Source organism: Alosa alosa, chromosome 3 (genome assembly GCF_017589495.1).
Source record: "Alosa alosa isolate M-15738 ecotype Scorff River chromosome 3, AALO_Geno_1.1, whole genome shotgun sequence".
Classification (NCBI taxonomy): Eukaryota; Metazoa; Chordata; class Actinopteri; order Clupeiformes; family Clupeidae; genus Alosa; species Alosa alosa.
In genome coordinates, this window is record NC_063191.1 from 18,907,595 (window position 1) to 18,933,136 (window position 25,542).

The following is a 25,542-nucleotide window of genomic DNA, read 5'->3' on the forward strand; positions in this document are numbered from 1 at the left end:
GCATGCACTGTATTGGTACTATACATCATGTAGGTCCAGAAAAATGTCATAATGACTATGATAATCATTCAAGATTCAGCTTCACCCCAATCATAAGGCAGTAATGTTCCGGACAACCATATGCCTCATCTGTGAAGCAAAAACGCATTTTTCATATGTAGTGCCTGCCTCTGTTTTGTTTGTTGATTACTCAAGAGCACATCTTAGAGAGCAAACCTATAAATCATTCTGTTACATTATCCAACCATAATTTACACAAATCACTTTGCATAGTCTTGTATCTGTGAATCATTTATCCACCATAACCAACCTTTATTAAAGTAACTCTCATTACATTATGTAAGATAGAATGTGTGAGAGAATGTGAATTGTTCATGCATGCAAACCTCACTGCTGCACTCTTGTGGTCATACAGGTCTCTCTGTGTCTCTCTCTCAACTCAACACCTTTATAATTTATAATACACTTCATCTTTAAGCTCAATCAAATTACATCTGTTGCTTCTGAAGCAATGTATTGATTGGCTAGAATTGTTCCATTGTTCCATTCTACGATGTTTTTTTTTTTTTACCCAGAACTGTCTACGAACATCAGTGATTTGTCTGACAACTGTCATGTGTACTGTTGCTTGAACAATTTTTAGAAGGGTCTCTGTGATGAGCCAAACATAAAATCGAGACCTTCATCAGATGAGCCATCACATGAGCCATATAAAAGGTACAGTCCAGGAAAAACTTTTGTTTCATGGGGAATGGTTCTACATGGCCCGAGAGCAGCATTTTGGGAAAACATAAAAAATCCTGTACACTGTACAGCCAATCAAAATATTATGTCAGGGACCATAGAGGTGTAATTTGCCTAGCTGTTAAAATCAAATATAAATAAGCCTAACATTTTTCCAGAATTACCCAGTCTCCCCTCCAAACAATGTCAATTTATCATGTGGCATGTCATGAAGTAGCATACCATAACCAGTAGATGGCAGCTGAGTAATAAACCAATGACAATAACATGCAGGCTCCAGGTGACTGCTACCCTCTACTGCTACTAATCTACTAATTCCTCGAGTTAGTTTTTTTAGCTTAGATCCTTGCACGTCACATTTTTGACCTGCACTTTAACCTAATAAAACATCTTATTAACTTTAAACCCCATTAATCTTGGTCGCCTTGTACCCAATGAAAACACAATCTAGTGTTCTCTATAAGTGGCACAAATATAGACACCAATAATGATAGTCATTACATTATAAATAAATAAATGGTAACAAAAAAATAAATAATAAACAGCAATAAATCTACCAAAAGACTCCATGCACATCTATTACGAAATGTTTAAATGGTGAAGTAGAGATGATTCTTACAAAAAGCTATGAGTTTGCTCCCTTGTGTTGTATACTGGGGGATGATAAAAGGGCCAGGGGAACATTCATCAGTAGCTTACTCTACGAGTGTCATCAAATGACACAGAGGGCAAGAGGGCACAAAGAAAGAGGAGCAATGACAGCTTGAAGAAATAGGACTACTTTTGCTTTCCCGTAGATTTTATAAGCAGATCTAGATGGATGATTTCAGACTAATAAGATCAGGCTCCTATCGGAATGAATAGGGTAATATCCGTAACTCCAGATAAGGTCACACAGACCCTAAAAGTACATTACATAAAAATCCACGGTTAAAATCTTACTTAAACAATGTAAAAACCTAAAATCACTTAAATAATGCTAAAAACTTCATTTCATTACATAAAAATGTTTCCACGGTTAAAAACAAAAGACCAAATGTCTATCATGTCATATTCAGCAATATGATTGGCTCTTTATACTACAGGGCAGTACTTCCAGTTAAAATCCATGCTGTAAATCCCCATGCCCATAAAAAAAGTCTTCATTCTTTTCCACTTTGCAACAATGAAAAATGTTCATCCACAAAGTTCAAGCAACAATGAAAAATGTTATGCATTTAATTTATCTTGCTTGAATAACTGACACTACATGCATGACATACTTAAGTGCATCAGACTGGAAGTTGTTGTAGCATAACAGGTCTCAGATACTCATCTACAGTATATGGGTGACCCACAATTTGATTAGAAGAGCCTAATTTGACTGCCAATCTTGAATAGTGACAAAATACATTGTGACTATATTTTGCTTATTGTCTGATTTTATTTATCTATGCATTTAGCTGACACCTTTATCCATAGCAACTTACAGATACCAACTGCAAGGGGCAAGTCTCCCTGGAGCAACTCATAGTTAAGTGCCTTGTTCAAGGGCTTAACAGTGGCATGCATGCTAGCCGAGACGAGCCAGAGCCACTACACAGTTATTGATCATTGGACCCATGTCCCTTACCACATACAGGTCCAATGCTCACCAGGATCCAAGTTTGTCTGGGCTGAGGTCATTTCTCAATCCCACTCCCCATCTGTATCCCACTCATTTCCTGTCTCCTCACCACTGTGCTATCATCAAAGGCTAGAAAAGCCTTTTTTTAATGTGTTACCACAGTAGGTTACATGTACAATGTGATATCAATCTACACAAGGTCAAAAGAGTAAGAAGAAGCAGACTGCAGACACAAGCACTAATGCAAGGCAGTGGTCCATCTCCACTAGAACCCTAATTTTCCCCTGTCCACTGTTGATGTGGCTAAATACTTACTGTAGGTTAAACAGAGCATAAAGTATTGACATCCTGGAAAAGGCTATGAGAGAAAAAGAAAAGCTGACTTTAGAACAGTGGTATTATGGGGGTTTAGTCAAAGGTATGTACGTATGTGTGTGGGTGTGGGTGTGTGTGTGTGTGTGTGTGTGTGTGTGTGTGGTAGGGGTAAAGCTGGTGCATGTCTACTCGGCCGTAACAGCAAATTCGAAACAATGACTCAGTGCTGATGGCACTCACTGACAATGACTAAATGTTGAGTACAAGCCGCAGAAAAAGAGAATGACATTGAAGTGGTGGGGGGAATTATCCTGGGTGAACCCAGACTAACCTGTTAGCAAATTTGAATCTGCTCTGCAGGTCAGTCTAGAAAGGATCCCATTGATGCCTGTTTCCAAACTTTTTATGACTTGCAGGGACCAGCAATGAAATTAATCTTAAATTGGTGCCTTAAACTGTGACCAAATCCTCTCAGAAGTAGAGCAAATACATCTTTCTAGTAAACAAAGGTTTTAGATGCAGTTGTTTATTCAATTCTAAAGAAATTACATGGTCCTTGTTTTTGGTGATTCAGAAAAGGACATCAATGGGCTCCTTTCCAGACTGACCTGCAGAGCGAATTCAAACTTGCCAACAGGTTCGTCTGAGTTCACCCAGGTTAGGGGGGATTAGCAGCCAAAGTAAAAAAAACAAACATGTAGGCTATACAAAGTAACAGTGCTGCCAAAGAATGCCCACAGTACATAATGACATGGTGTAGTGAGTTTCAGTGCAGATAAGCAGATTTTGAGTGGAAAAGATGCTAAAACGATGATATGGATATGGATAGACAGAAAGACAGATACATAGATTACACTGACTGAGTGAGAGAGAGAGAGAGAGAGAGAGAGAGAGAAGAGAGATACAGAGAGAAAGAGAAAAAGAAAGAGAGTGAGCGACAAGAGAGAGGGAGAAAGAGAGTGAGACAGACAAGAGAGAGGAGAAAGAGAGATAAACTGAGAGAGAGAGAGAGAGAGAGAGAGAGAGAGAGAGAGAGAAAATATAATTTTGTGCAGTTACTATTGTTTATGTCCTAACCTCATTTCACACTAGCCAGGCTGATGACACAAGGAGGGGAAATCTCATTGTGCCCGGCTAATAGAGTACAAGGGCTACATGGACACAAACTCAAGGTTACATTCAAGGTTGGGTACAGATCTACACTGGTCTACACCATACCATCCCATCACCATATGATTGAGAGGCAAAACTCTTGTGTTATAAAATAAGAATTTCTTAAGTGCATGCAGGTCGGTCAGCAAAAGTGTTTCAGTTTGGCTGACCTTACCTTGTTGGTTTCGTATCAAGCATAATAAATAATTAGGACAATAACATGCCCATACCCTACATGTCACTGTATCATTAGTACATTTACTTGCTGTAACATGAAATGTTTGTCCTGGACACAAACACATTATACTGAACAGTTTTGACCAAAAATTAAAAAAATCAATATGGCGTGTAATAATAGTTGACAAGGAATTTCTAGGGTCTTCTTAGGGACCTCAAACTCAGGAGCAGCCAACTCCTTAGCCCTGTGCTCCAAGAACCACAAGTATAATAAGGCAACAAGTGGGTTTAGAATCCATCTGTACTAGTCTACCTCATACATGACATAATTAAAGGTTATGGGTAGTGGAATTCAGCAATAAAACTGATGGTTTAAGAAATACATATTGACAGTGGCAACTATGCCCATGGCCATTTTCTAGCTAAAGCTATAAAACAACAACTTGTAAGCTAAATTACCTGACCAACAGGAAATGGGCAACTTCAAAATCCTTCAGAAACCATTTGGAAAGGCTTACAACTAGGGAAGGCCACACCAATGTTTTCCCTTGTTTTCCGCTTCATTACTAACAATGTTTCGGATTCTGCAATTTCTCACAACACTAAAAGTAGCCCCAGCAACCAATGATTCTTTTCCCTCTTTGTCTTCCAACTGGCATCACCAAATCACTTCTACTAAAAAATGCAAAGGGTCCCTCTAGACTAGTCCTTTGGCTACTTGGCTAATGTGGGAATGGTGGTGCAATGGGCTAAATGGGAAAGGACCCTTCTCTCTTCCTAGGAAGGTCATTTTAAACTAATGAAAACAATTCATACTGGTGACACATAATTATACTAAATTCAGTTAATAGATCCCCTTAAATCCTACACATAGCACTTTGAAAACAAATGCAAGGACAAAACAGCCTCACTACTGCGCTCACTCTGCGCTCAAGTCCAGATTAAGACTGTGGGTTCACAGACACAAACTGAGGGGTATTTCAGAAAGGCAGAATTAAGACATCCAAGATAAGTGATAAAGCGAGGTTTGACATAGCAAAGGTCATCCTAGCTCAACTCGTTTCACTAATGCCAATCCAGGATGAGTAGGAGCGACTATGTCAAGCCAGGTGTAAGCAATTCAGGATGTGTGCGCATGTGAACAACCGCTTTTGATATAGACTAACAATGAAGTAAAGTTGTCCTTTTTGGAATGGGGATTCATGGCTATTTCTGTAAAACAGCAGGAGTAGGCGTGGTAGACCAACTGAATGCAAATTTACGCATGCACCCACGTGTGAGTAACCGGACTCTCGCCAGATGAGTTTCGTTCCGCCTAGCTCTACTCATCCATCTGGGACCAATCCATTGGAGTGTTGCTTCAGAAGGCTGGGCCTAATAAAAAAATGCTTGCATATGATTGAATAAGCCACTTGTCCGTCATCAATTGACATGCTACTTCACCACTCACATCGAAGCCAACCCGTGACGTTGATAACAGTCTCACAGTCGCTTCTACGCTATGTCACATCTATGAAACTCCCGCCCTGCGTCCTGATTGGCTGTACCATAACATCGGGTGCAGAACACTCTCAATGGAAGAGGTCCCAGATGGATGTGAGTGAAGCTAGAACGAAATTCATCTGGCGAGATTTGGGAAAGCAAAAGGTCAGGTTGACGTGTGATGCTTCCTTGTCTCGAGAATGTCATTAAAAAGCCCACTGCAAGATGCACATATATTATATACCTTATTATATTATTTTATAGTTGAAAATACCTTTGAAAACTTGTCCCCTCCACTTCTAATCAACTACAGTAGGCTATTCATCAAACGTCTATCAATAAAATAAGCAAACAATGAGTACCTAGGCCTATGCTAATAATTATAAGGCTATCACAATTAAAATAATAACCATATGGTAGTAGGCAGACAATCTGTTTTGTTTTGCGAGCAAATACATTTAGCAAATAGTTTATAAATGGAATAAAGCTCCTTAAAAATTAGCATGGAGGTCTGATGTGAATGACAGCTAGCTGAACCAATAAGACAACATAATTACCATTACCAAATTAACTGGCTGTTAGCCTGGTCGGGACCAGGCTAGGTGCAGAGAATAAATCCCCATGGTAACTTATGCGCCATCTCTTTTGTGAAACCAAGTCAAGGCTAAATTCATCCAGGATAACCTAAAAATCTCAGCGTAATCCCTTATTTAGGTTTTGTGAAATACCCCTCTGGACATCTAATGTAAACAGTTCTCATGTCAACACTGATCCTTGCCGAGAGTAAACAATATTCCTAAGTAATTATGTGATAACATACAGGGTAAAAGAAGAAAAGTACAAGGTAGTAAGGGGGAATCATAGCAAAGTGAAAAAAAAGACAAATAAGGCAATAGTCTCGAAAATTAGGTTAAAAGAGATCTTAAAATCACATGTGCAAAAGGTCTTGTGACGGCTGCACAGTAAGATGCCATCCTCACTCATAGAATTGTTACCAATTCTAGTCTGAACCGACTGAGCTGGAAGGTCATTCCATGTCAATTCAACTAGGGGCTACACACACTTCGGTCTCAAAAATACTGAAAAGAATTACCAGGTGTACCTATGTTACTCAGGAGACACACTGTAAAATTACTTTTATGTACAGTAAGATCAACACTTTCCAAGATAAAGCCAGTTTTACAGAGGGAGGGGAGTGTCGATTTTGTTCGGCCTCTTTTTTTTTGTCAAAGTTCACAAGCTCATAGCACAAGAACTAAACCATGTAGGAGGCTCAAATTGTACATGCTGGTACATAAATAGGTAGCCCGGTTGGCACCAGACACTTCTCAGTAACTGAGAGTGGGTCTGGGGAAGATTAATTCACAGCCCATTTCCAAAGGGCATTCCCAAACGGACGCCGGTCAAAATGCCTCCGGACACAATAGGAGAGGCCAAAAACCAATCAGAGCAACGAAAGAGACAGAGTGACGGGAACACAAATTTGCAACAGTTTACTGTCTGGTTGTAGGGAGAACCAGAAGTACTCTCAGGGTACTCTCAGGTGATCCCGTCAGAACAAAATTTGCCTTTGGTTATTTACTCTTTACATTAATGCTATACAAAACATATTGATCTCAATGGTGCATTTTGTGTTGTTTTGAATAGCATTGATGTAAATAACCAAATTTTGCCCTGACGTGATCACCTGAGAGTACCTGAGCAGGGGTGGGGTTATCCTTTTCAATTTCAGTGATTCAGTGATTTCAGTGCCACCTGTGGTTATTCTATACAAAACATATTGATCTCAATGGTGCATTTTGCCCATGTTCAGGGTGGAAAATAAAAAAAAGAAAGATTTGCATAAGACAGGTCAAATTGGTGTTTTTAAAAAGAAGGGATCATGGAGAATAAAGAAAGATAATACATATACATAATGAGTGGAGATACTAGGCGGGCAGCGCCAGGCTTCTGCATCAATGACGCATAAAAATAACTGGCCCAAACAGAGCACCCTATGCTCCATCCCATCACATGACAACAACAGAAACATGGAACCTAGCTATAGAGATAAAAGGGTTTGGAATAGCATCCCGCCACAAGTGCCTAAAACTTAAGTGGTCTGCTCTGCAAGTCAGATGCAAACACCATCAAATCTCTGATGAATATTCATATGACTAATATCTTGAAAATGGCTTGATTCGGATTTGATGCAGGTGTCCACCCATGGCCTCTTAATGATTAAACTCTTAACGATAGTTACAATTGCTGGACATGTTTTATCAGATATTTCAAGAATAAGTGTGTTACTTTTTGCATCATTACAATTTTAGGTAGGTTATTGCTTGTTATCAACTTGCAACATGCAAAAAGATAGTAACCTTATATAATTACATATTGACCAAGGGCTGACCTGCGCTTATTACATATCAGCTTCAGCAACTGAAAAACTCCTATCAATTTACCACTTACCTTAAAAACAAAGCAAGGCAAGGTTCTTCGCAGTACAGTGACTACATCACGGGACCTCAATGGAGGTCAAGAACTAGACTAATACAGAAAGTAACAGTGGTATTGAGGGTAGCAAAGTCAACAATTTTCCTTTCACCTCATGTAAACAGTCAGTCACTGTTCTATTCATTACAACATAGGCTATAAAAGTTGGGCAAGAAAACAAGGCTTGAAATTATGGGTTGTTTGTCCCAAAACAACCGGTTAGCATTCAGCTTCTAGGCTATAGTAATGGTTAGTAATGACTAGTCTATACAGAATATGCTGTGTTTGCAGAATGGGTGGCAGGGGTCAATTGGGGCAGACAGGTAGGTGAACCACAAAGAGAGGTTCAAAAGGAAAATGCTACTGCCTTGGCCACAAAAAAAGATGCTGATGATGTGAAATTAGGCTAAAAAATTTCTTCAACAGAATTTTCTAACTTGATTATTTTTATTACTGGGGTTACTTTGTTAATCACCGAAGGAACTAGCATGGGAACACCCATACAAACTGGATTTGCTCTGCAGGTCCGTCTGGCCAAGAGGCCATTGAAGCCCCGCATGGATGTGTATTTCTTTAGAAAAAAGTTTAATCACAGTTCCATATCAATGCTTATGAATGGTAACAACGATGGTTGAGCCTAGAAACAGGCTTCGCAACAGTAGAATCAACTGTAAACAAGCTAACTGTCCATGCTATCGCTGTTCCTTTAGAAAGCTATAAACAAACTGAACAAGCATGACTATTTTAAACCCATTGTGGCAACCTGGTGATAAAGGCATGACTATTGCCTATAGTGTCCCTGTTATCTTGAAGTAATGGACTCGGGCAGAGAAAACTCTTTGCCTCGCCCTCGTCCATTAATTTCGTATACAGGACACCTCAGCGGCCCTTACATAACAATATTTTCAGATTTAACTCAATAAATACATGGACTTAATTTAAAAATAGATCATGCCGTTGAACAATATAACGTTTTAATGATCTGCTTGGAGATCAAAAATCAATATTATTATGGAATATGTAAGATCATCTATTTAATTTAGCCCTGGTATGCCTATTTTTATTCATAACAAAGTACAAAGCATAGCAAATCACAGAAATGTCCATGTGTCTCTAATAATCAGAGGCTCTTACTGGTCACAATATTGCCACATTTTTCATTTTACAGTTCCATGCTTTTTAAGATTATGAAATAACTAAAGTTGTTTGACAATACAACATTTATGTTGTTTGTGTACGTCTATATAAGAATACAGGCCTAAACATCCCCTTATTTATCAGTAAGAGCATAACAAGACTGTTCCAATAGCACACCATACAAAAATGCTAGACTTAATGTAGGCGCTTTTATATCAATAGACTAAAGTCACAGGGAATGTAATCCAGTCATGGACAAGACACAGCCTATTGGAAATATTTGAAAAGACAATCACGTAACAGAAGGCTTGTTATAGGCCTGGGGCCATATTCACAAAGCCTTTTATCTTACCACTAGGAGTACTCCTAAATTGCACTAAAAGATTTTAGCTAGGAGTTTTCTCTTAAAAGTTATTCACAAAGCCTTTTAGACCTACTCTTAGTAAGGAAAAATGACAACTCCTAAACTAAGAGTGAGTCTTCGTTGCTATTAGGGGTGTAACGGTTCATGTATTCGTATTGAACCGAAACGGTACGGGCGTCACGGTTCGGTGCATGAATTTACACGGAGAATACACGGTATAAAAAAAACATAAAACTTCGTGTGCGTATTAATTAATGTCATGCGCCAATTACTGGTAAGTAGCGAGTTACGGAGTTCTTTAAGCCACCTAACGCTAATCTGTAGCCTCGCCTTAGCTCTGAAGCTCTGATTGGCGCCTATGTTTTTTTGTCAGGTCGTTGGTCGAAGTCAGTCAGAGATAGTAGCACTAAGGTGGCGACACACATTAGAGGATCCGCTGGTCTCTTCATAAGTTTGAGAACTTCAGTTACAGTAGTCAGGCGAGAGAGTGGTGGATAAGAAACTGTGTCGTCGGCGTTTCAGCAGTTGTTGGGTATGTGAGTGGAAATATATGCTACACATGTTGAAGCAATCACCCAGATGATGTAGGCTACCAATCACCCGAAATGAGAAAAAAAATGCTTCACCAGCCTTTGGATACACATACAAATAGAGCCAAAACCTATGGCTTAAATTAAATTATTTAAGTAATGACAGAAACCCATGTAAATGGCGTGGTAATTACCTTTATGTTGGGGTAACTTGTAACTTCTCACATGAGGAGCTGGTAGTGTTAAGTGCATAGACAGTAAGTGTCAACGCTAACCAGGCTAATAAACAAACCATGCTACGATGCATGCGAGTTAACGTCGAAGGGCTAAGTCATGTGACTTCTAGTTGTAGTCTGTTTATGAAATGAAAGGAGCAATTTCGTTTTTTAAAAGAAGGCAAAATAGTGTGATATTTTCACAGTTAGTAGGCTAGATTATTACTGTACACACACTGAAATTGTAGACCCTTCCATATACGACTAAACACAGATGTTGAAGGTCTTGCTTAAGTGGATTTTTAAAAATCATTATTCTATGTAATTTGCACTTTCAAAAATAAGAGATGCTGCAGGCCTATTTTAAGTTTTATAGCTGATTGTCTTATTTTGTTTACAACTTACAGATGGAGTCTGGGTACTTATTGTACTGTTTAGCCTACATCTTACACACTTCAGGCTGTTGCAGATAGCTCAGGGAAGAGACTGTATGACACTAGGTGGTACAGCCTGATACATGCACAATAAAAAAAAAAATTGCTTTCTGCATTTTTGGTTTTGCTTTTCCCTCCATTGTACCAAACTCGTACCGAACCGTGATGTCCGAACTGAGGTATGAACCGAACCGTGACTTCTGTGTACCGTTACACCCCTAGTTGCTATGGATGACGTCATTACTCATGCACAAGATTGACTGAAGTGACCACCTTAATTGGCTGATGATTGTAACGCGGGAATCCTTACAATGATGAGTGACATGTTCACAGGTCTGAGAATGCGTGCGCTACACAAGTAGTGCGAAGGACTATCCTAGAAATCTAGACGCACCCTAGCAGCGGCAAATTAATTTGCTCAGCCTGTACGTCTAGTATCAAACCATAGGGATTTCTATTGGCTGACGCCGTGGGCGTCATCCAATCACAGCTCTATTTTGTTAGAGAGTCTTAAAGGCGGGGCTTAACAGGATAACGACAGTCCTGCGACGGGTGAACAACAAGGAAGGTGGCTATGGCGAACGAAGAGCGGTTGTTTCAGATTGAATCAGCGTTGGCGTCAACTTTGGAGGAGTTGGACTTGTGCTTTTCTTTGAAAGTTGAGCAACACAATGCACTTAAGTCATTCCTTTCGAAGAAGGATGTATTTGCCGTTTTGCCGACCGGATACGGATATGGTCGTAGCGCTGGCCTATTGCATGCCTAGGCAGTTTGAAAGACAATTCTCTGCCTGCCCCTTAGATTAAGCTAGGTGAATGGTTCGATTCCAGACCATACATTTCAATGATATAGGATGGCCCGCCAGGCTAGCGAAGGACGGAAGATGATGAATAAACTGAACTGAATAAAAAGGCCTAGGTGAATAAAGAGTAAGGCAAAACAAATAGCCTATAGCCTAATGAAACATACGGATTGATGCAGTATCTTTGCAATATTAATAAATTAATCTGTCACCATATGCCTATGCCTGTTTGCAAAAAGGAGAACATTTTAATTTGATTCACAATGAGACATTACATTTAATTATGTATGACAATGTTGACAATGAGCAGTTTTGGTTGTTGGTGGTGTTATTGCATCCCTTAGTTATGCCTACAATGCAAAAAAAGCGGTTTGTGAATAGGTCTTAGTGAGTTAGGAGTCCTCTCGACTTCTTTTAAGCTGTCCCAGACTTAGGTGCTACTTTTAGGTCTAAAATGCTTCGTGAATTACTTTTAGTGAAAAAAATTAGGAGTCCTAAAGTTAGGAGTGACACGCCCATTATTTTTAGGAGTTGCTCCTAAATTCGCTAGTTAGGAGCTACTTTTAGCCTTAAAATTTTTTCTGAATACGGCACCTGTTCTACAATTTAGAGCCTATTATTTGTTGAGTTCTTAGCAGTTAATTAGCCCACTTAATAAATCTGCTTTCTGAATATCATAACCAACTCTCAACAGTTACATATCTATGAAATGCCTAATCACTATATGATTTTAGACTGAAATCTCTTCCTCCAATAAGGTCTGCTCCCCTGCACAAACTAAAACAACAAATACGACAAAGGCTGCCACAACAACCAACAAAAACCAACTCAATTAGTTCCATCAGATCTGCAGTCATAGCAACCAACCATGCAGTGTAGTCTTGTGGGTGAATCATCATTTCTTGGTCAAAATCCATACTACTGCTGAATAAGTATAATGCATTAAGCCTAGTCATTCTTCCTTTAAGTCAAGTATGCATAGATAATGTATACAGGACTGTACAGTGCTACATAGACTAATACACATGCTACAAAAAGTGTTTTCAAAAGTGTACCCTTCAGATGAAGTTTTGTATACCGATGCTAGAAATGTTGTGGATTGTGCTACCAAACTATCAACTTCTGTAGCACCATTGTCATGAGCGAAAAAGTTAACAGGTAGAGATAGGCTGGCATTAGTGATATTGATACTATTACAAGACTAGGCCTAACCATCCACCCCTCTTCCTATACATATTCCAAAATGGTCTAATTAGTAGTAGTTAAGTATTAATTGGTAGTTAAGATGGCCTACAATAGAATTGCAGATAAATTTCAAGAAATGCAGTGTCTCACCCATCATCCTCTCCATCCACAGGCAGGTTTTTCAGCAGACTTGCTGAAGAAGTTAAGGCATTAACTCCAACACTTCCCTCTGTGGCTAAGGAGGTTCCAGTCTGAGAGGCACATTCACCAGCAGCCAGCATGGGCAGTGATAGCAGGGACTGGTGCTGGAGGAGAAGACGTTGGGCACCCTCAAGCTGTGTGGCTGTCAGAGTAGGCAGGGTTGCACACAGAGTGCTGGCACTAGAATGGACACCATTGTCTTTAGTACCATTCTGGACCACGCCAGACAGGGCAATGTTTGCAGGATTGGGAGGCACATTTGACAGCAGATTTGTTATTACAGAGGAGTGTGGGGTCATGCCTTGTGTGCTGACTGGTTGCTGTTCTATAGGGAGCTGGTGGCCTTTAGGCTTTTGCAAAAGTCCAGGAAGCATAGCCGGCACCGTCTGAGGCATGACCCCAACAGGAGCCTGGACCATCTGGGGTGATGATGTCTGCTGAGGCTGGGATTGTAAAAGACCTAAGGGGAGGGGCTGCGTGACAGAAGTGGGTGCTTTGCCTACCGGTTGCTGTGCTGCGATCATCAACTGACTATTCCCTGACACAGAGGCAGGTGGCATGCAGCCAGTCTGGAGGGTTGTTGACTGTGATGACCCAGGGCAAGATGTCTGGAGCTGGGTTTGGCTATAATCAGATGATTGGGTGCAAGCCTGGTTTAAAGGAATGTGTCCCAGTGCCACCTGGGCTGGTAAGGCCGATTGCTGCGCATGTGAGTAGCCCATCAGCTGCTGACTGACACACTGAGCTGGGTTGGTCTGGACATATGACAACTGCTGCTGCTGGGACACTGCTGAGGAGGGGGGCATGGTTGAGGTCAGGGTTCCTAAATTGGTTGATGTCTGCTGCTGTTGCATGCTGACAGGAGGAGAGGGAGCCGTGCTGTTCTTCACATTGTGCGCACTCAGAGGAGCCACTGGGGTGTAGTCTTGTGACTGCTGGAAAGTCTGCTGTAAGATAGAGGGACCTCCCATCTCTCCGCTGCCCACACTCTCTGAGTAGTGGCTAAGAGTACTCACAGAACTGCTGACAGAGCTGCTGCTCAAGCTCAAACAATCACGCTCCGAACCTGCCACAGTGTTCTCAGTCCGCTGCCGCACAGTCTCCACTACTTGGTTGACGGGAATCTCTGATGGGACCGTGGAGGTTGAAGCAGAGGCAAAAGTGGATGAAGCTGTCTCTTTATCATAATACTCAGTGCATGTCCACCTCCCCTTCTTGAACGGCTCGGAATTAGAGTCTAGTTTGACTACTCTGAAACGTGAACTTGTTGTGACAGGGTGTTGCTGCTGCTGGGTGTGAGAGACAGGGACAGTGTTTCCTGTAGTCATGGGTTGCCCTGCTCCAGGCACTCCTGTAAGGCCACTGTTGTTAATCCCCAAAACACCAGACACACTTGCTCCAGTTATTCCACTTTGTTGATGTTGCTGTACCATGTTCATATTTTGGCTGCTGATACCCCCCACAACAGGCACACAGGCTGAATTCAAAGTACTGATATTATTAACATTGCTTGAACTTACATTACAAATTGTGGCACCTGAGACAGCAGAGAATACTTCAGCAGTGGCTCCTGGGACAGATGCAGGTGAAGGCTGACCCATCAAACCAGTTGTGCTGGCAAAGGAATTTTCAAGTAGGCCTCCAACATTCAAAGGCATTTTCTGGACAGAAGTGGACACGGTGGTCAGAGCAGGGAAGACTGACTGGGCACTGATGGAGGCTGATGAGGCCAGGTTGGCATGAATATGGTGGTGGTGATCATGAGGATCCTGTTGGTGGAGGTGATGGGCAGATCCATTCGTGACTATGCCTTGTGGATGAGTCAAGGAGTGATGAAGGGGGGGTTGGTTGGGAGACATTGCTCCTGGGGTTTCTGCCTCTGGAAAGTTGTTGAGCGTTTCCTCTGAGTAACTCCTCTGTGGACCTCCCTTATCAGTTCGGGAAAGAGGTATATCCATAATCTCAGAGGAAGACAAATCCTCAGTGTGTGACTCATCCAAGTCGTCACAGCTTTCGGTGTCCTCAGTTATACTGTTGTTGGTGCTGACAGTAATTTGAGCAGGTGTCACACTGGTGATCTGAAAGCCACTTTTCTTCTTCATCTGTGCTCCAGATAATGGCAGAATCTGAGGTTGCATTGTAGACTGGGTGTGAATGTTCAGACTGTTGGGAGGTTGCTGAGATCCAGCAGTAGAAGAGACAGATATAGCGTGAGCCTGTGTCAGTGAGTGATATTCATCAGCCAGCAGAGGGTTGTTACTAAGTGTGGAGCAAGTCACACTTGACAATGCAGACATGGTTTCACTGCTTTGATTACAAACGTTACCCCTTCTAGGAATAATTGCTGGGTACGCCATTTTCCTTGGGCTTGGTGAGTCCCCTGCAGAATCCGGGTTATGCATTTCGAAATATCCAGAGGGGGTAAACAGTTGTAAACACCGGTATGAAGTACTGCCGTTTTCACAGTGGTTTGATAAACACACGTCCCACCGTGCCAGACTAAATTCCACAAACGCTGGAACCCTTTTAGTTTCAGTCAAGTCAAGGGAATCTAACGGGGAGTATTTAAATACCAACCAGTACAGAGATAGTGCTAGCATAAACCAAGCAGTCTTGAGCTGACTAGCTAGCTAGCTACTAAGATAACACTGGCTTTCCTGGTGGCGTGCGCGTTAACACTCTGCTCTGAAGTTTAAGCCAACATAGATGTGTCCCTTTTACGGGTATCTATGCCCCGTTCAATTAGTAATACATATAAATCTGCTAGTCAACGTTAACTACAAGTCCACAGCAACAGTAACGTTAATGTTAAGTTAACGTTACCTTCAGCATTGTCTGGCTCTGTTGAGTCATAATATTTGACATACTGCGTAGAAGACATTAAAATAATTAAACAGTCCTTGCCGGAGTGGATAAGAAGAGATTCCCCGTTTTGGTTTAGAAATCACTGTTTATTCCATTTCGTCCCCTCTTTGTTATAGTCCACCGTTTGCTGTCTCACTCTCTCACAGGTTCTGACCACTGGCCACCTTGTAATGTTGCCTGCTGAGTGTGGCTGTGACGAGACCAAAGGGGGAGGAGTGCTTGCCAACATGGCGAAAGCGCATGCGTGTTCACGATTCGGAACAGCCAGACATAATAGCAGTCTGGGGGAGAGGGGTGACAATAATGGGAAGTAAGCCAGAGAAGCGAACAAAAACGAGCTTCGGCACACATTCCGGAAAGTGCCGATTAATGAAAACAAAACATTCCTCGTAACATTGGTATTCTCATTTGAGGATAAGGTATGATGCAGACAGCAACGTCCAGGTGAATATCTGTGCAAGCCACTTCCAGATCGATAGGCTATTGCACACTGAAACATGAGAGGAGCTGCTACTAGCTACTTTGTATGCTCGTCTACAGGGAGCACTGGAGTTGCTGAGGTGATTAGGCCTACAGCGTAAAACGCAATGGGCGTTGTCCTTTTCAGTGCCGTCGGCGTCATCGTTAGTGCGATTTGCTAGATTGATTTAATTATAACGTACTGCATGATTATCATGAGTCTCCTTCACATATAGTTTATAGCCATATCTTAAATGCAAGACTAATATCCAACTTGTTTGGTATTTCGTTGTGCTACAGTAGCCTAGCAGTAAACAAATCCAAAAGTTTCTGTTAAACAAAACAGTCACATTCAAAGAGGGACCAGAGTTTTCTACAGACGGACAGAATAGAACATAACATGTTGACTGTCAAACAAGCCACATTCAGACGTCATCCACATTGCCCCTATAGCCTAGGCTATATGCTACTTTGGGCCAGCTTTAGGTAACAGGCAATTAGGCCTAGGATAGCATTTCAGGCGCAAATGTAATTTTTTTGTTTGCCCAGTCTAGCTTGGAAGACGCCCAGTTGTGAGTTGCTCAATGTAGGCCTAGGCTATATATAATGTCACGCATTAACATCGAAAAATAAACATAAGCTTGAATGGTAGGCTCACTCCATAATTAATAGGCTAAACAGTCAATTAGACCCCTATCTCACAACATTTATCTACAATAAGGGAAGGAGTATGGCTGTGGTCTAACAAAGAACAATCAGATAGATAGATAGATAGATACTTTATTGATCCCAAGGGAAAATGTAATCAAATGACATTCCAATTTCATAATGGACATTTCATGTTCACATTTGGTAGCCTAGGCTATTAAGAATCTGTATGTGGCGGTGCAGGTTAATTAATATCATCCTTAGTTTCCATTAGACTTTGAAATGCAGATTATGGCCCTATAAGTGGAGATCTAGGACTATCTGGCTATCATGGCACATTTTTATTTTACTAGAAGCATTTGTGTGTGTGTGTCAACATACTTTCATGCTGTATTTAAAACTCTTTAGTAATGTGCAGCTCGACCAAGTTGGTTTCAGGGCCTGGACCAAAAGTTAATGTCAAAAGGTTGACCCTACATTGACATGTCAGAGACATTTGTAACATACTTTTGCTCTCATAGCAAAGGTGCTTCTGGTGATAGGAAGTGAGGTTTTCCTGCTACATCACTGTATGTACTGGCCTCTGTTATGTCCACTGCCATTGAAAGGCCATTCAAAACTCACAGGGTTCACATTTTGAGTTTGGCTCCTCCTGGCTGCAAAGGCTTTGTTCTCATTGCAGGACAAATGTGGCCTAGTTTTAATTCGGTGACATGTATAATTGTATTGAGTCTGAATGGACATACAAAGATATTTTTTAATTAGATCAGATTCTAAACAAGGGTTAGATATAACAACAGTTTGATGATAGAAATCATTATCAAACTACTGATGATCATGACTGGTCATGATGAGGGAATATTGAAACATATACAAGGATACAAGCATAATGATATATGTATTACTTATATCATGTTAGTATTTCTAATATGAGAAAGGCTTGGGAAACTGAAGAGAGAAAAGAGTTAAGGTAAAATATTTAGGAAGTGAATAAAAATATCCCCTACAGGAGTACATGCTCTTTGTGACTGCCAAGCAGAGTCCAGTACAGGCAGACAGGCGGTACCCATCCCATACAAATTGTTGAGAGAGAGAGCCAGCGAGGACTGATTGCAATGTAAGCGTCTGGTGCTGTCAGCAGCTTTAAATCACTCTGGCACTCTACAACAAAAAACCCAGAGAGCTATTGTGCTGCCTGAAGAGTATTGGTTAATTTATACTCCAGTGTATGCTTTCATATGAACATTTATTGAAATTACATGAACCCTTAATTGCGTTTCCAACATCATGCATTGTTTGGAAAGGAATTTAAAGGGAATTTGAGTAGGCGAATTTTAAAGTGGACTTTATGTTAGTGCACATCTTATGTTGCTGTACTGTGCATAGAAACTCTTATCCAGACAAAGGCGTATTGGTTGACTAGACCCATTAGTTACGGACATGAATTGATTTGTGATGAAAGCTGGAGCTACAGTTTCTGCAGCATAACCCTGACTGAACTGAGATGGAATTTCTGAAACAACAAAGGCTTATGGACAGGGGAGATGACAAGTCTCGGTTAGTCAGGCAAGCTATACACTGTGGTCTGGATTCTGGGGCTTATGTCCACTTGGCCTTATTATACGGGACTAGGAGCCAATCAGAATGAGTGTTTCTCAGCCAGGATGCACAGTTTATTTTTGTTGGACAGGCTGCCTAGCAGAAAATTGAGGGGTCTGTTGTGCTAGGTCTCTGCATACTGTGATCTCCCTCACTTTCATTCATAAGCTTTTCTTCCCACGTTAGCTTGTTTGGCTATAGCTGGATACGGTCACACCATGCATCTAACTATATAAAACAACCCAAACTATATAGTGGAGGCAGTATGTAAATGTTACACATTTTAATTGATTAGTTATAAACAGATCTGACGGTAATTTTGATACCACAGATTAATGAAGACCCAGTCAGGCAATGGTAGGAAAAAATAGTTCTGAATAGTGTACTCTTAAAATCTATGTCTTTATTTCTTGCTTAATTGTACTGTAATTAGGAAACAGAAGTTGTCAATGAACAGCAAACACCATTTTCCTACAGCTATGATGTGATGTGACTCTTCCGTCTTCTAGTTACATGTAGAGGAGGGAACACTTTGATTTTCTGGCACATGCTGTCCCATATGAAAAAAATAATATTTAAAATTCATATATGCATACATTATATATACATATATGTCACACATATGCTCAATCTATATATTTAATTTGTTAACATACTTAATTATGTCCCCTTTCATATACATCAGCTGTAAATGAATGACCAAATGTATGTTCATAAACAATGGACTCAAATCCATAGTCTTTGTATGGCTAGCACCTTGCTCTACCAGTTAAGCCTGAAAGACAGATGAGCTGCAGGCACATTAATTGTAAAGTAAACATATTAGAAAGCTGTACAATGATAACTCTAACATTGAAGTAAAAGTAATGAATATTATGAATAAGTTAATTAGGCAATTTCTCTTTGTCCTTGAATGAGACACTCAGATTCATCCATGATTAAGTTCTCTTTATTAGGGCAGATTAATTGTGACTTTTCTGACTTATATTCAGTTTGTGATTTGATTTGCGATATAATTCAAGCTATCAATGCAGCCTGTGGTGCTTCTTCAAATGAATATTCAAAGTCGTGAGCTGCATAATTAATTGCAGCCTTTGCAATTTTCTAATTGCATGAGTTCACATTGCAATTTTAAACTAGAAAATGTAATTTCGAGGAAATTACCAGTGCATGAAAAAGCCAAACATACATTATCATAAAATGCAAAACAAACTTTTATTTGGAAACAGTTGTGGGCAGAGGAAACAGTTGGCGGGAGTCATAGTTGATGACAACTTTGAAATGGCTGAACAGTCAAATAGTTGAATGGACAGACCTTTCTGACAGTACCGACTGAACAGATATACATGTACATCTGTCATCTGTGTATGTACATGTGTACACTAAACCTGTGATCTGTAATCTTTTTGAACCACTGGTATCCAAATTCACTTGAGAAGACATTTGCCATTCACACGATAATTGTCTGCACCTTGGCAAGACAGCTGCACCTGATGAACATTGTGCCTAACAACCTCATGACGAAGTTTCATGATCACCAGCTGTGACATTTCTAGAGGTATAAAAGGGGTAGCTGTAGGACCAGGTGTATGCTCTGTTACCATGGCTCCTGTTTTCTATTTGGTCACACTTATGGTTGTCACTGGTGTACAAGCAGGTAACCTTTGTTTTGTTTAACAAAGGGAAATTGCAATATGTGCCTTTATTGACCTGATGTCTTTTGTGACAGTGGACTTCTCTGTGGAGTGTGGGGGAGACTTTGTGACTGTAAACTGGCCGATGGGACTGCAGCATGAACCAGACCTTGATCCCTCTTTAGTTCGGCTGGGTTACTGCTCTCCAACCAGCATCTCTGTAATCCCGGGTGGTGCACAGGTTGTTTTCCCATTTTTGGAGTGGCGATGTGGGGCAGAGATGATGGTAAGTTGCCTACTGCTTTATGCTCATGGAGATGCTATAGGGAGTGACTCTCTAGCCATAAACACTAAAGGCTTAGATGCCAAAAGCCTAAATTCTCTTGAGTTTGCCAAACCATGTGATCAAAACTTAATGCATTATGGGGCTAATGGGCAGCTATACAACCAAAATATTCAAAGATTCCGTTTTAACATTCCATATGTTTTTAATGCCATATTTACCCAAATAGAACGTTCAAGCATTGTTTTTGTTTACCTTGTTGAAAGGATCCATAGGCAACCAAAACATTCAATGCGTATAGCTTTGTGTTTTTGCCCTATTTACCCACAATGAATCACGGTGATTGCGTCACATTAGCGACCTCAACTGAAGAGCATGGATAAATGATAAACCTATATGGTGTACTGAAGTGAATTAGTGTGGAATGGATGCCAGTTTATATATTTTAATTCTCCCCTCTCCTCTTCAGGCATTGAAGGATAATATTGTTTGGTCTACTGAGCTGACCTATAATTCTGAGTCGGGAGCTGTTTTCCTCCTTCAGGCTGTTGTTTGTATGTACCAAAGGCAAGTGGGGCTATCAAATTTGAGCTTGGATACACTGCTCATGATCTATGCACTGCACATCTTGGATACACTGCATTATCTTATTTCTTTAAACAGACTCTCTACATGACCTACCTACATGTTCATCTTCTGTATTGTTCTCATAGGCCTGATGGTTGGCTTCCCCATATTTTCAGACCTGTCATTGAAACCTTTGGCACTAGTGAACTGGTGTTCAGTATGAGTTTGATGAATGGTAGGTTTCTTGAATTGTTAGTAACCCATGACCCTTCCCACACACCAGTTTAGAACTTTTACAGTTGCTTGTACAGACCAAAGGATACCCCCACCCCCTCCCTCCTACTTTTGGAAGTAAAGCGGTTCTTAAGCAGTTATTGTGTCCACAGATGATTTCAGTGGTCCAGCGGTGACTAGCCAATACAATCTAGGCAACCTCATCCCCATTTCTGCCTCGGTGAATCAGCAGGCCCACCAGCCCTTGCTGCTGTTGCTGGAGGAATGTCTAGCTTCCACGGAGGACCAGCTGGGGCCTGAGACCTACCCTATTATCACCAACAAAGGGTTAATGTCCACTTTAGCATACTGGCACCAATTTAAAGCCTGCCTCTGTGCTGTAAACTGATCCTGCTTCAGTCGGGCGGGTAGGATACACCGAACTTGCATTGAATAACAAACATTGCCTGGTGTCCCTTTAAATTCGAACCTTTAAAGTGTTTGCTCAATTGCTGGATCCTTGAAATGGATTTCTCCTTTCCAGGTGTTTCACCGATAGCCGCAAAACCATGTCCAGGTTCCAACCTCGTCAAAGAAGCTCAGAAATCCAGTTCTATTTGCAAGCTTTTGCATTTGCTCTTAACCAGCCGGTACTGTTTCACTTAACAAGTATAACAAAGATATTTTGGTGTGCATGAACTCTGATCTGACGTTGCGTCTCATCAGGTCTACATCCACTGTAAGCTTGTGGCATGGGAGGAAAACGGCTTTAACCAAGGGAAGAAGGCCTGCCATGACAAGAATGGAAGGTAATTTATGCAGTTTTTATTTATTTAACCTCCCCTCCCTCCCTCCCTCCCCCCCTCAAGCATCTATCTATAAATAAGTAAAATTGCAATGGCCAACAGTTGGGAGCTCCTTGACAACCCGGCCCAGAGTTCCCTCTGCAGCTGCTGTGACTATGGTGGTGATTACGGCTGTCAGTCCAGAAAAGGGGAGGGCAATAGGTATGTTCAAATTTCCCGATGACCCTTTGTGTTGTGTCCTGTGTTCCTTTTTTTTCCGACTGGCTTAGATTTTTGTGTTTTTCCTTTTTTAGGTGGAAAAGGGATGACCAGGGATGCTGTGGTTGGACCGCTGGTTATTGTCAATGGGAAAGCCAGTTCAGAACTAGAGACAAGAGAAAATAATTACCCAATAAACATTTTTCTTTTTGAAGACCTTCTCTGTCTTCATTTGTAGGTGATGTGGGGATGGTAACTTGGATTTGAGTTCTGCTTGAAGATGCAGTCTGCATATTTTGGTTGCCCAAAAGGTTCTTTGTGTGTAGTCCTTATTTGTGCAATCCCTGAAGCATGCAACTCTAAGGAGGTTTTAAGCTAAATGGATTAGTTTAACCCCTCCGCTTGACAGTTTGATTTAGCAGATTGACACACTCAAAGTTAAAGCTGCAGTTGGCAAGTCTGACAGATTGAGGGGACTTAGCCAACATTTTGAATGTTTACAACTCTCATGCCCCTCACCCACTACCACCGAGCATCCTCATTGAGTTGCTCGTCAGTGCGCACCAGACTGTGATTGACAGTCAGATCTCACACAGCTGTGCTCTGACTGGACCAGAAGAGGCGGCAAAGAAGCGGGAGCTGTGGATTTTTAAAAAACAGATAGACCTCTCCGGAATAAGTCCCGCCTCCGAAACATCCGGATCCACCCAACTTCCTGGCGTCTATTGGAAATAACATGGCGTTTCGAAATATCATACCTGTCAAACATCTGTAGGTGGCAAAGTAGAAAAAGCTGGTGGGCCAATTGGCCTACATACTTCTGCCATCTGGTTTCCACTGGATTTTTTGATTGTCGGTGCTGTTAAAGTAGGAATATCAGTAAGAAGCACTAAGCTAACCCACGCTTCGGACACCGCGACTCCCTGAGTCAAGGTTGCATAGCAATGGTAATGTTTCATAGTTTGTCTTCACCGAAATGGAGTTTGAGGGGGAATTCTTTGTCTACTCGTAGCTGAGTAGCCTGGCAAGTGCGTACGTAGACATAGCCTACGGCCGAACACTGCAAGCGCCAATGAATCATGCTCTCACGACAACCACGTCCTTAACTTAGTAGGCCTTGGTTAACATCACTGAGTTCGCATTCAAGCAAGCAAAACAATGATTTGAAAACATCTGTTTCACTGGAAGGGCAAGGGGTAACAGGACAACACAGAGACAGGCCAGAATGCAGGACTAATGTTATGAGAGTATTACAGTAATGTGGGATATTCTACGGGAAAATATTAAAACGGCAAGACGGCGGGGAAAAGTTAAAATGATAAACCTGGAAAAAGTTGGCATGTTAGGTATTTTTCGGTCCCTGTGATTATTTGTGAAATTGTGCAAATGGCCTTTTCAAGTCATTTGAGAAGGAAGGAGTGTAGAAAGCTCCCAAATTGATGCTCGTCTGAGAAATGGAGTTTTGGATAATGTTCAGCTTCGGCAGCTTTACAATGACTGAGGACGCCTAGAGACGAGTCCATAGCAACAAGTTCATGTGTTGAATTTGTTATTACCCAGTGTGCTTTGTTGAATTGTCTCAATGTTTTATTTCATGTGAATACTTACTAGAGGAGTAACTTATTTCAAGTAGGCTAATGCAGTTGCAGGAAGTGTGCATTTAGTTTCCATGCTTATTGTGTTTCCACAACTATGTTAGTGAGTAAATCTACTGAAATGGCCACCATCTTGGTGAAGTGTGATGTGTAAAGATCAGAAAGCAGAGGTTGATTTTAGAACGGTAGCTTAAGTCAATGTGATTAGCGCTTAAAAGCGTGGGTGGAAGGTGTCGATATTGACCGGGGAGGGTCATATCTTCTTTGAAAAAACTGCTGGAGGGTCGTTGAAAATATTCTTGCAGGCGGGGAGGGTCATTCAACTTATGATTGAAGCACTCAAAATCCCTCCGGTGGCCCCATTTATAAATAACGAACAGTCCCTTAGCAGAGTTTTTCACCTCTGAACTGCAAAGTGGTTCACATTCAAAGTGTTTACCTCTGGAATGTTTTACAATTCCTTCATAAGCTAGATGTGTAACCTAGATGCTGGATTTGTTTTTTGTTTTTAAAGATTGTTTTAATCAGATTTGAAGATGTCCTGAATAGTTTGGAAATATACAAGAATTGAGATCTTTCTGGATCATGTGCATTTTGTGCACATTAGATTAGGTTCAACTTTATTGTCATTGTGCAAAGTACAAGCGCAAAGACATTGAAATGAGTCGAAAATGTTAGTCAAAGTTTAATAATCTTCTGCACCTTTTAGTAAAGAATAAAGAAAATTAAGAAGACATCTGAGCTGCACCGGCATCTCCCTTCTCTCTATCTGTCCTGGCCTGGTTGCACCGGATTGTCGCCAAACGACAGAAGCGCGGAGAACCCTCCTTTGTCTACAATGAAATTAAGTTTGCATCTAGCCAGAAGTGCAAAAAAGCAGAAAAGTCTAATGTGAAAGTATACAGTATGTGGTGCAGTTATTATGTGCAGTGTATTAGCAGTAACCTTGTAAGAGCAGAAATAATATGGCGATGTAGTATGAACAACATGCACAGATATGTGCAGTGTACTGTAGTAGCAGTAACATAAGTAGTAAGATTTCCAGTGTATAAACAGAATAAATTATAAGACAAAACTGAATAAATATGAATATTCAGGATGAACCATATAGACAGATATGTACATTTTCTAGTTATTATTATGACATAAGAACAATTTACTAGAAATGGCAGGTTGGTAACACAACACATGCCAATGTTGTTTTGCATTGAATGCAATGTTTAGCCAAGGACTTTGTGTCTGCCTAAATACAATAAATTATAATGCAGTGCTTGAACGTTACTCTGAAAGCCGAGAGTTGACCTTTGTATGCATAGACATGAAATATAGTTGTAAAGATTGCACGTATTAACTAGAAAATGTAATTTCGAGGAAATTAACATAAACTGCAAAACAAACTTTTATTTGGATACAGTTGGCAGGAGTCATAGTTGACAACAACTGACAGTTGAAATGTCTGAACAGTTAAATAGTTGAGTAGTTTAAATAGTTAAATTATTTAACAGTGAATTATTGTAGTGAGGACATTTATTTTGAAACAGTTGTGGGCAGAGGAAATAGTTGAACAGAATCTGTAGTCTTAAAGGTGCCATGTGTAATATTCATACTCCACATTCCATAAAAGATGGAGGCAGTATACCTTCAGAAAGTGAGTTGGTCTACCCTAGAGTAACAACCGAGAAACGTGTATTGCAGTTTGGCTGGCGGTTATGTTGCCCGCATACCAGCTCCCATGGCCGAAGCTGGTATTATGACACCTGTCGGGCTGTAGCTAGTAATTTAGCATGCTAATTCTGGTTGATATCTCTGCAGCACTATACCTTGCCCTTTTTTAATGACATCATCGCCCTTATTTC

At 40.9% G+C, this 25,542-nt stretch overlaps 2 protein-coding genes across 3 annotated transcripts in view; one reads left to right on the forward strand and one right to left on the reverse strand.

The window, feature by feature from the left end:
- Window positions 1–15,911, reverse strand: part of tsc22d1 (TSC22 domain family, member 1) — a 29,538-nt gene extending 13,627 nt beyond the window's left edge. Inside the window, exon 1 of the mRNA XM_048239096.1 lies at window positions 12,769–15,911. Coding sequence (XP_048095053.1) covers window positions 12,769–15,419 — 2,651 coding nt within the window. The 5' untranslated portion in view covers window positions 15,420–15,911. The remainder of the gene's footprint in view (window positions 1–12,768) is intronic.
- Window positions 15,912–15,994: 83 nt separating this feature from the next.
- Window positions 15,995–22,305, forward strand: LOC125292027 (zona pellucida sperm-binding protein 3-like). 2 transcript variants are annotated; one of them, XM_048239102.1, is made up of 9 exons: window positions 15,995–16,128; window positions 20,120–20,310; window positions 20,777–20,874; window positions 21,021–21,109; window positions 21,261–21,435; window positions 21,632–21,737; window positions 21,814–21,896; window positions 21,996–22,094; window positions 22,187–22,305. In XM_048239102.1, exons 2-9 carry the CDS (start codon window positions 20,170–20,172, stop codon window positions 22,275–22,277), a joined length of 882 nt encoding a protein of 293 aa, XP_048095059.1. In that variant the 5' UTR covers window positions 15,995–16,128; window positions 20,120–20,169; the 3' UTR covers window positions 22,278–22,305. The 2 variants fall into 2 exon arrangements, with proteins under 2 accessions (XP_048095059.1, XP_048095057.1); XM_048239100.1 differs by lacking the exon at window positions 15,995–16,128 and adding an exon at window positions 19,948–20,047.
- Window positions 22,306–25,542: the final 3,237 nt, after the last annotated feature.